This window comes from Alosa alosa, chromosome 8 (genome assembly GCF_017589495.1).
Source record: "Alosa alosa isolate M-15738 ecotype Scorff River chromosome 8, AALO_Geno_1.1, whole genome shotgun sequence".
Classification (NCBI taxonomy): domain Eukaryota; kingdom Metazoa; phylum Chordata; class Actinopteri; order Clupeiformes; family Clupeidae; genus Alosa; species Alosa alosa.
Window position 1 is genome coordinate 3185887 of NC_063196.1, and position 11603 is coordinate 3197489.

Genomic DNA, 11603 nt, shown 5'->3' on the forward strand with positions numbered 1-11603 from the left:
ACTAAGTGAACATTCGAAACCTCAGGATGGTGCGCCTGAACAAAGCATAGTCTCAAGTGCTAAAAGAACAGAGTGAATATTTCATTAGTGCTCATGTTTATAGAAACACAAAGTCGGTGTTTGGCATGAATAATTAAAACGGCACCAGTGTTTAATGCATTCATATTTGGAGTAGGGGCCAGTGGGAGTAGCCTCCTGAGACTCTCCTGTGGAGAGTGTTATTGTCTGAGGGACGCCCTGGCCAATGACACTATTAGCGGGGACTTTCTCTGGGTTCCATGAAGTGTCCTACAACTGTGTACAATAAACACTCCATTAGTCTCCAGTGCCTCCGTCCTGAGGCTCCGCATTAGCGCTTAGCTGCATGCTGGACAATTAGCAGAGAAGAGCAGCCCAGTGAGGGCTTTAGATCATTTCACAGGTGAATACATTTTCTTGATTTATACTTTTCCTACTCTGTTCTTTGTATCCCTCTGTTCTTCTCCCTCCATTCGTTTCCCTTCTGTCTCCGCGGCATGTCTTTTTTCGGTTCCTATCCAAATTGAGTGTTGCCAGTTGTTTGTCTGTCTCGACAGCATTGAAAAGCGCATCTCTTCAGACTAAACATGAGACGCAGGTCGCGGGGGTTGAGGACACTTCATAGACACGAGCTATTTGTCCATTAACGGCCTTTGAATCGAAGCTTTATAGGTTCTTTCAGAGAGCCCTGGGAGTGGCCCCACTCCTCTGGACAATGCTTCATCACCACTCCACACTGCCAGAGCTGTGGCCCTGTTTATGCGTCCAGCTGGGCTGTGTGGAGACGAGGAGAGGCGCGGTGTGCCTTGCAGACAGACAGGGAGCGGCAGCGGGCAGCGGCAGCGGGCAGCGGCAGCGGCAGCGGCAGCGGGCAGGGTTTATATGATAGCATTCTCTATTATGCGCTGCTTTGCCTTGACCAGACAACCACTCTCGAGCTGCACCACTCAGGGAAAGCAATGCTGCACTCTTTAACAAGAAACCAATTGAGTGCAAATTTCAGCAGATCCATGATGGCCTCATTGTCACTATATATGGGCCTTCCTTGGCGGGAGGGAACTGCGCTTTGTGTGTGCCATCTTCCTTTGTCCATTTCCATTTAGATACCCTATTATAACACCGCACTCCTCTGAAGCCCAAGGCCCATCGATCCCACTTTGATTAAATGCGATCGTCTCTCCACATCCAAATGGAAAAGTGTCTAACACCTTATTGATTTGACGTGCTTGACGCTGGCTCTGTACTGTAAATGACACGTGTGTGTGTGTGTGTGTGTGTGTGGTGGGGGGTGGATGTCACCAGGGGTGGTCGCCACTATGTTTTGCGGTTTTGGGGGAAATGGTTAAGCATGTTGATAAGGGCTTCCTGCTGAGGTGCGCTGTTTGCTGACAAGGCAAAGCAACAATGGAAATCCTAGGCAGCAGGCGTGCTCCGTGGAGGGGAGCAGAGGATCAAATATTAAACACATACCAGGGGTTCTTCATATGAGAACGTCAGAACCCTCACTGGGAATAACAATGAGACTCATCCGGATCAACACACAGGGACCTGCTATGGGAGGGACACACCAACACGCTTCAGACAAGGCTGGGGAATGGCGTGTATGTGTGTGTGTGTGTGTGTGTGTAACATTATTGTGTAAGACTAGTCAGAGTGTTAGCTGGCACTTGAGCATGAGAGGGAAGAAAATGAGAGTTGCAATTGGTTCTTCATTAATTATTAATTATATGTAATATACTATACACATACATAAATATATCTATGTAAACTGTATGTGGAGATTAAAATGGCATCTGACGATTTGTTATAACATGTCTCCAGAGAAAAGTAACAACTCTAATTGTTTGCTGTTGTGTGACTTGTCACTAGCAGCTGTAAACAGACTTGACAAAAAAAGAACTAGAATATTGAGTGAGACTTGCAAGCCATCTGAGAGAAAATGTCTTCCTTTAGCCATCTGAGAGAGAATTGGGCCTGTCGGAGGCCCCTTTACATGTGTGTTAGCTTAAGAGTGTAAGCTTAAGAGTGATCAAGGCCTGTCAGGCCCTCGGGTACGGGCGGCTCTGCACTTCAATGGCAGCTGCGACGCTGTGGGCAGGAAAGAGATGTGCTGATCCTCCACTAGACTGAGATCTGTCAGACACCCTGTTAGCCTACCCCCACCCACACTTTTCCTACACACACACACTTTTCATACACACATGCACACACACACACACACACACACACACACACCCCACACACACACACACCGCAAACACACACATACACACACACACACACACACACACACACACACACACACACACACACACACACACACACAAAACACCCTGCATCGCACGTGATACTGATTCAGTATTAGTCAGCATTAACCCATGCGCCACTTTCCTTCCCAACTCGTCCCCAAGGAGCTTTAGAAGTCAAGCTCTGAGCAGGTCGAGATCGCTCAGCTGTTTCAAATGGAACTGCCATTTCGCCAATGGCTTTTCCCCGACATGTGGGACTTTTCTTTCTCTCGATGCTTCCATTAGCACCAGATCAAAATGTTATCTCATTCTGCATTTGCCACTCCGGTTTGATCAGTGAGTGGAACGCGGGCTGATTTCTCTGCCCTTTGTTCCTTTAGTGCTGTGCCATGAGGTAATGCCCCTCTACTTGCTGATTAGCAAAAAATATATGCTACTCTGCTGACAGCAACAAATAAATGGCATGGAGGACAATGGGGGCACTGTGGCTCCTCTACACCCCCACACACACCCTCACACTACTGACATTTACACTCTATAGTTTTTGCCAGTCCAGGCTTACTGTATTAGAGATGTTATCCTGTAAGATCTGCCCTACTGTCATGTCTGGCTGGCACTGTGGATAAATGGAACCTGAGTGACAGTGCCTCTACCCACAGCCGTGTCTTTCCCATCGCCTCAAACGGGCACAGACCGCTGGTGCCGTGAGTTTCCCATCGCCTCAAACGGGCACAGACCGCTGGTGCGATTGAGCTGCCACAGTGAGCGCGCCAGGCCCGGTGCTTCAGGGACAGAGCCGTCGGATGGTAATGGGATGGAAGGTACCAGAATAAAAAACAGCAGGCGGCCGGCCGCCCACGGGAGGCAGGAGGGCTCCACACGTGTCTCCTCTGGTGGCTGCCCAGTGCCAGCCCGGGCAGCGCTTCACCGAGCACAGCCACCCGGCCCACGCGCCATCACACACGCCGCTCCTGCCCAGCAGAACCCCTCCCCACCACCACCACAGCAACAACAACCGCCTCCATCACTCTAGTGTGGAGAGACAAGGTGGTTGGGGCGGGGTGGGGGGGCTGTCGGTTATGTGTGTTTGTGTTAGTGTGTGTTGGGGCGGGGTGGGAGGGTTGTCAGTCTGTGTGTGTGTGTTAGTTAGTGTGTGTTGGGACGGGGGGGTGTGTCGGTCTGTGTGTGTGTTAGTGTGTGTTGGGGTGGGGTGGAGGGGGTTGTGTGAGGGTGCATTGGTGCAGAGGGTTTGGTTGTTAGGACAGCACACTGTCCCCCTGGAGGAGGGAGGAGTCTGCAGCTGTTACGCAGGGAACACAGCTGCTCCAGAGACCCAGCACACAGCAGGTGTTTCTGCCTGATGTAGCTCAGCTCTCCCCCTCCACCCACACACACACACACACACACACACACACACACACATGTCGGTGATAGGCAGCCGGAGGAGCGCAGCAGTGCCGCCGTGGCATCACGTGTCCACCGCTCTCACAAGTCCTATTAGTGCACTTAACTGTAAAGGTAAAACAGGCCTGCCCGCTTAATCAAGTTAGCTGTCAGTGGCCGTGATGATGCAGCCTGGGTTGTGCTGAGAGGAGACAGGGCAGCCAGGAAAAACAACATGGCCGCCAAGCAGATGCCAGGTTGACAGCATCAACCAGAAGCAGGCGTTGTTGTTTTGTTTATTTTGTTTTCTTTCATAGGAGGGTTATGAAAGAGGAGCTTAATTAAAGGTAGCTCTCTGGTGGCCTAAACTGTGTAAATAGCATGCTATTTCCCATGGGCATGGGGGAGCCTGAGGGAGAAAGAGAGAGAGAAAGAGAGAGAGAGAGAGAAGGGGGGGGTATCAAAGTCAGTATTGAAATTTATGTTGGAGCAATTAGAGTGTGCTACAGGGAGCAGTCATATGTCTCCAGTAGTGCCTTTATATATGTTCAGACTGACCAAGATCAACTCAGCCACTGACTTTACACATTATACATATGTTAGTGTATTGGTGTAATAGTGCCATGCTATCTTTAGATAGAGTAGCCATATCACAGGATAGGGTGGGGTGGGGTAGGGTCTGGAGAAATACCTTGTATTAAGAAAGCCTGTGCAGTTTTCATTTGCCTGGAGGATCTCTCTCTCCCTCTCTCTCTCTCTCCCTCTCTCTCTCTCTCTCTTTCTGTCTCTCCTCTGGCCGGTGAGTTTATTGCATCGCAGCTTCATCTTATTTGTAGCCTCAAGGTCGCACTGCAGTCAGCAGTAAAGCAGATATTGTCTTTTGAGTTCAGTGCCGGCATGCTGTTTATTATTGTGCTCAGTACTTTGTTTCCTTCCACATGTCAGCTCTTTGTGCAGTATATGTGTGACTGGACGTGTGTGTGTGTGTGTGTGTGTGTGTGTGTGCGTGTGCGTGTGCGTGTGCGTGTGCGTGTGCGTGTGCGTGTGCGTGTGCGTGTGTGTGTTTTGTGTGCCTATTAGTGTAGGTTTTCTCTCTGTGTTCAATTTGCTTAGCTATAATATGGGTCGGTTGACAGCTAATTTGAGGGGGAGGGGGAGAGGGAGAGTTGGCCTTCATAGAGTGCTCAGCTGGACTAATTGAGCTTGACTGTAAAGCTGGGAGGTCAGCACAGTTCAGAGTGACAGGGAGATGAGCAGAACCAGCCACAGAAACCGGACTGCTATATCTCAGCCGCTCCACCTGGAGCATGAGCACCCAAAGGGGGGCTGTGCTGTTATTAGTTGTGTCTCTTCTAAAACGTCCCCAGAGATTGCCTCCAAAACAATGCTACGCATTTCACTTTGATAAGAAAACTTCTGTGTGCCAAATGTGGCATTGTGTGTCTCAGAGTGTACCTACAAAAGATTTCTTACTGTCTGGAAAGTCTGGCTGGCTTGTCTGATGTTCTGATTTGAACATCCTTTACTGTAGTATCGTAGACAATGAAGATACTAGAAAAACAAAGGATTGAAAATCAGCAAGGACAATGAAAATCACCCACTCATATGTCACAGCACAGGATGTCATGAGTTCATTAAAATGATAGCATTAAGCATTAGGCAGCTCTCAGGTAGAGTAGAGACAGGCTTGTTGTGGAGGAGAGTGGAAGGGCTTCTGGCAGCAGCTGGGGACCGATACTCAGATGAAGGCTGGACAAAGGAGCAGCCACAGACGGCAATAAATAATGTAGGTGTAATATCAGCAAATGGATGTGGTCGAGGGGGGGGTGCGTGTGGGGGAGGGCATGGGTACAGCGCTCACAAGGACTCAATGAAAGGATATTACGACCAAACATTTTTTTTACTTTTCTTCTTCATTCTCTTCCTCCTCCTCTTCTTCTTCTGCTTCTTTTCTTCTTCCTCGTTGTAGTATAGTTGTAGTATAGTTATAGTTGTAGTGTAGTTGTAGTGTAGTTGTAGTAGTTGTGGTAGTAGTAGCAGCAGCAGCAGTAGTAGTATTGATTGTAGTTGATTTAATTACTCTGATGCTTTGTGCATGCAGTTTACTGTCCTGTGCTGACATGATGGAAGATTGCAGGGGTGGTCCGCCATAGTTAGGCAGTCAGCTCCTGTAAACTTTACAGCATTTATTAGTTGTCATATTAAAGAGGAAATACCATAAAGCAAATGTGCCATAACAATTCTATTATGGAAATCCTCCAGAATAGGTTGCTCGGTGTTGACAGAGACACTGGCCAGTTCAGTTTGCGTCTTTTTACACCACTCTCTCATGTCTCTATCAGCAAAGCCAATTACCCTGTCAGACATGCTCTTTAAGGCCAAACATAAATCCACTCCTTCAGGGAAAACAGTCATTTCCGACACCTAGCTTTTCTGAAGGAGCCACAGAGGAATGCTTTCATGCTAATGATCCCGCGGACGACGCCCTGATGCTGTGATTTGTGGTTATGCCCTGCAATGTACAAGCAGTCACAAAGCACGGCCATATGAGATGTGGGGCGATAGGAAAGGTATTAAGATCGCAATCAGCCCAGAGCCCACTGGCTTTGAACAACTCGAGGCAGAGGAGAGAAATATGGCTCTCCTTCCTCTCTGTGGTGCAGTTCCACATGCTCCACGTCCCTCTCCCGCCATACAAATGGGCTTATTCATCCTGAGCTTGGAGAGCAGCACAGATAAGGAGGCATCCATACCCTCAGATGGATTGTTTGGATCATTCTAGAACAAATCCGGTGGATTAATTTATCTTGCTGCTTATGCCCACCTCTTCCAATCCAGACAGTACCCAAGGTGTTGATTTTTTTTATATACACTTCCTTTATTCTCGTTTTCCCTCCGTAATGGATCGTCCCTGAGCTCCTGTGTGTCCTCCCCCTGCCCAGACCCCCCTGGGGAGCGGACGAGCTGGAGTGGCCACTGTGGCCTCCCGGAGCTGCAGGAGCTCACGCACGCACGCACGCACGCACGCACGCACGCACGCACGCAGGACACGTTCAGCACTGCACAGCTCCAGCCTGAGCCAACAGCACAGAGCTGCTGATCTATTTTTACTCTCTGTGACTGCAGCCTGATGCGCTGAGAGTTACAACAGCAACAAAACTGGCATAATTAGTGGAGGGCCGCATGTACTATAATGAGTAAACAAGATGTTGTGTAGTATCATTGATAATTATCATATGCAAATCTCATGGAATCCTATTTCAACCATCTATTTTCAGACCTGCGAGGGCCTGGGGGGTTAGAAAAGTTGCTTTGTATTACAAATATCCCATCGCTCAGTGAAACTCAGGGAAGATTTTGAGCATGATTTAATCTACAATACGCCGTGTTGCCTTTAGGAAGAACACGTTTAATGGGCAGAAATAACTATAGGATTGATTGAGGAACAGTTACAAAGCACATGCTTAGTAATGTTGCAAGCAGACACAGAGGAAGTGTTGATTATTTGTGTACTCTTTAATAATTCCTGTGAAGAGATGCACCATGGTGGTTATGTACACACATTCCTTTTAAAAAAAAGCGGCAGGAAAAATATATATTGCGGCTCTTCACATTTTATTTGTGAAGGTCATACAGCCAATTGTAACTGTAATCATACGCATCTGCAGTTGTAAGCAATAGATTATTCACTATATGTAGTGTTGGTGGATTGGTTGATACTCTGAAATGCAGTGGTTCATTTTGCTGTTTGCATTTTGTCTTCTCCTGATATCTTGTGACTCCTTTCTGAAATAATTGCCTTGCCCCCTATTGTTTCAAATGACTAGTTGCTTTCTCCATTCTAACACCTTGTTTTTCTGGCTTTTAAACAGAATGCATTTTATTAATTAAACCAGTGAAGATGAAGATGGCTCTGTTCGATGCATTGATCATCGTAGATCACTGAAACTTATCATAGAGTAAAGCCTCTGATGAGTGACAACTCATTCAGACATGTAAGGGCATCTGCTGAAACAGTGAGACAAATTCAGCAGTACTCAAAAGCTCTACTGCTGAGAACTGAAATATTTAAATAAGTTATTATGGATATCCAGAGCTTTGATGTGAGACGGCCAGGAGAAACTGTCAGATTACTTTCACAAAGGCTTGTCTGCCTTCATGTTAACGCCTTTAGTCTTTCAACAATAAAACCTGCATATTTACATAAAATGCATGGAGTGGTTTGATGAAAACTTTGTAATGATGCATTTTTCAGTCCTGACTCCAAATCTATTCCCATAATTCTGTTCTCAGTTATTTCAAGAGTTGTAAGATTTATCTGATTTTTTTGTTCTCTGCCAGGCATACTAATTTTGAATACTGTACATAGACACACCCTGAGGTGTTTCTGTCTTTGTCTGCAAAACTGACGTGCTAGGATATCACCTACCAGGAACAGCGCTTCTAACACCTTGATGGAAAGATTTGAGTTTCAGTGTAAATTTCCAGGTGAAATGATGGCTCGGATCTACTGGCAAGAGCCAGTGGAATGGCAAGTTATACAAAACAAGCTCAGCAGTTTCAATTTAGAGGTGACCCACCAGTTACAACTGCATTTTTTTTTAATCCACTCTTCTGTCCATCATGTTATGGGCAGTTGGTGCCTATAGACAGTGAAGAAAGACTCTGACCATGTATTTGAAACCCAGTTGTGAGCACAGTCAGTGCAAGACTCACTAAAGCCCCCAGATCTGTGTTGTCACTCAATACACTACAATACATATACAATTCCATTACAATATACGTCAGACATTTTCCTGATTCTATTATGATAAATATTGTCTTGAGAAGACCCACCCAGTTTGTCTTGGTTGTGCAGACACCGCCACAATAACATGGGGATGATTAGGTATTGGGCGAACTCTCACTCTCCAACCCTGGAACTGAATTGCCTCCGGGAGAAAATGCTGCATTTTCACAATGTTGTGTGAGATTCTTGCTCGTTAGAGAAAAGCAGTTTCCTGAACTGAACTGAACATCCTTCAGATAATACAACAGTGACAATGCTGTTTGTGAAGCTGAGGTAAAATTTTAGGTTAGTGTCACTATTTTTAGATAAAAGAGTGACAGACATTCTACTTCAACTGCGTTTTAACAAAATGCATTTGAAAAATAAGGTAGTGTACAATGCTATTATTACAGAACAGGGAGTCTGTCATGAGAGACATTTGAAAGTGCTCAAAATATCCCCAGCTGTTGATGGGGAGCACAGAGAGAGTGTCTAGAAATATATTTAATTGGCTGTCTTCCTCTGCATTTATTTAAAGTGAAGGCTCTGTCAATCGTTTTTACCTTGAATATTGTGCAATACGAGTGGATGGGCAGCACTGGAGAAGAAGCTCAAAGACGTAGCAGAGAACTAGGTTCTGAAAGGTTAGATTTATTGATCCAGATGATGTCTATGTCTACACAATGATGGTGCACCAAGCCATTGTGGGTGCAGGGAAACAATGTCAGAGCTCCTTGGAAAGCACTTTATTGCTTGTTCACGAGTCCCTGTTTCAACCACAGTGCTATGAATAGAGAGTCTCTCTAAAGGACTCTAAATGACTACCCAGTCTCACAGAGATGCTTTTTGTAATGAAAAAACATTTCATTTCCAAATGGGAAATTGCAAACAAGGAATGGCTACAGGATAAATGGTTTTATATTCCCCTATTGTTACGGGGGACTGATAAAAACTGAAATAGCTTTCATACTCTTGTCTCAATAGCCACTGTAGAAATGGTTCTTTATTCTTCTGGGTTACAAGCCGATTCAAAGATCCGTTTCCACAGGACTATAAGATATTGTGTTAGCCATGCCAGTACAGTGTTTGAAATGACATTAGCCATCTGCTGTAGCTTTTATTCAGTTTGGTCTGGTTTTTAAAAAATCAAATTTGAACAGATCATGGTGTGAGAGTAATGGAATGTTCTTTGGCTGGAGCATCAAGAAGGGAACACTTCCAGTGGTCTTAAACTGACACGCTTCTGAAGGTTTAGGACAGGGACATTTTTTCCTGCCTCATGGAAAATGGTGCTGCTGGTGGCCATGACTATCTCTCATGGCCTGCTCACAGCTGTGAGACACCCCACTGGTGACTGCCTTGCCATTCTACACACTTGTCAAAACTATTGGGATAATTATTACCAGTGTGTCTTTGTGTGTTTATGTGCATCTGTGAATGCCTAAGAATGGGGATATGATATTCCATACCATTCCATTCCATACTAAATCTTTTATAAAAGAAATGTGTTTACATCACTACCTATATATGAAAAGCCCATGCAAGTCATGTCTCCTGGCTATAGGCAACTGCTAAATCCCCCTGCTCTCTATATGTGTATTTGCATGTTTGGATAAGCTAGAGAGAAAGCTGGAGAGCAATATGAAATCATGATCTACATTGTCCAGGGGAAGGTTTGCTAAGAGTGCTTTTTGAATGATAAAACACTGCCCCCTGTTGGCTGATCCAATTACAATTACAATCCACAATGTGTGTGTGTGTGTGTGTGTGTGTGTGTGTGTGTGTGTGTGTGTGTCTCATGTTTCATGCAGAAGGTCATTGGAGTCAGGGACATGACATATATAGTAATCAGCTTCTGCATGTAAATGGCCGTGAGAGATACGTGCTTTAGCAAATCATTAAGGATGATCAGACTGTGTTAGCAACAACACAGAGTTGTCTCTAATGATTGGCCTCTGAACAGTACAGGGAGAGAATCATGATGCAACTCAAGGGCACACCAGAATTGGTATGTGTGACTTGTGTAGATATGGTATAATTATAATAGAAACTCTAAAACACTTCATTGAAGTCAAACAGCTGCCCAAATATACATATCAAGGACAACATCCTTTCAGTTCAGACATACACACTCACAGAGAGGCCATTTTCTTCAAAGACAGCAAATGGTATGTCAAGGAACATTTTTTTTGTGGTGTCACAAAGTAGCAACTCCTCATTCTCTCATCGCACTAATGTGAGGGCTGATGTGAACTAATGGGATAATACAATTACTACTGCCATTAAGTTCTCATTTCCTAAATGGTTTGTTTTGGGCATTACTAATTCAGCGAAGCAAACAAATGCAACATGTCCTCAACAACAAAATAATGGATCCTTTGTTATGCTGCTCCTTCTCCTGAGATATTGCTAAATGCTAAATTATCCTTATGTTGTGAATAGTTCAGTAGTCACAGGGGGGAAATAATAATAATGTTCTTACGCCCTGTCAAAATTGGCACATAAGCTCTGACAGACTGTTCTGTCTTGGAGATTTAAAAAAAAAAGCAACTCAAAAATGTGACTCTCAGTTCTATAGACTGTGTCCTCCAGATTGAATGTTGACAAAATGAGAATGATGCCATCAACAGCCCCCCCTGGGGGGAATGGCACACCACTCTTTCCATCAAATCAACTCCCCGCGCCGATGAGAATAAATAAATAAATAAAGTGGAGGGTAAATAAATGGTGGGAGGAAGTGCAGGGCGTCCGTGCTCTAATGCCTTTGCAGCACTTTGCAACTCCCGCACCACGTGGCTTAATCACTTGTAAGACTTGATTGAGTGTGCGTTAATAAACATTACGCTGTCTCTTTGCCTCCGAGTGATTAGTGGTTTATGTGCTCTGCTCTCCCCAGGCTGAAGACGCAGTCCTGAAGATTGATGGAGGGCCATGCTATTCAAACAGCAGGTGTTGCTTAGACAGAAACTCTTCGTGCTGGGCAGCCTTGCTATTGGGAGTCTCCTCTATCTAGTGGCCAGGGTTGGGACCTTGGATAGGTCAGTGGTACTGCTGCACATGTTACGCCTTGAGAATGCTAAATTAACATTTTAAATGGCATGTGCAAGCCATGCATGAACGTCAGCAACAATAAATGCTCAATGAATTATTCATTTTCAATTGTACAATTAAGATTTCAACACTTT

The 11603-nt window shown here is 45.3% G+C and overlaps 1 protein-coding gene across 1 annotated transcript in view; it reads left to right on the plus strand.

Annotated features, from left to right (window-relative positions):
* Nucleotides 1-11603, plus strand: part of LOC125299276 (heparan sulfate glucosamine 3-O-sulfotransferase 5) — a 43492-nt gene that overhangs the window by 29860 nt on the left and 2029 nt on the right. Inside the window, exon 2 of the mRNA XM_048250494.1 lies at nucleotides 11315-11456. Within this exon, the coding sequence (XP_048106451.1) occupies nucleotides 11350-11456 (107 nt within the window). The 5' untranslated portion in view covers nucleotides 11315-11349. The remainder of the gene's footprint in view (nucleotides 1-11314; nucleotides 11457-11603) is intronic.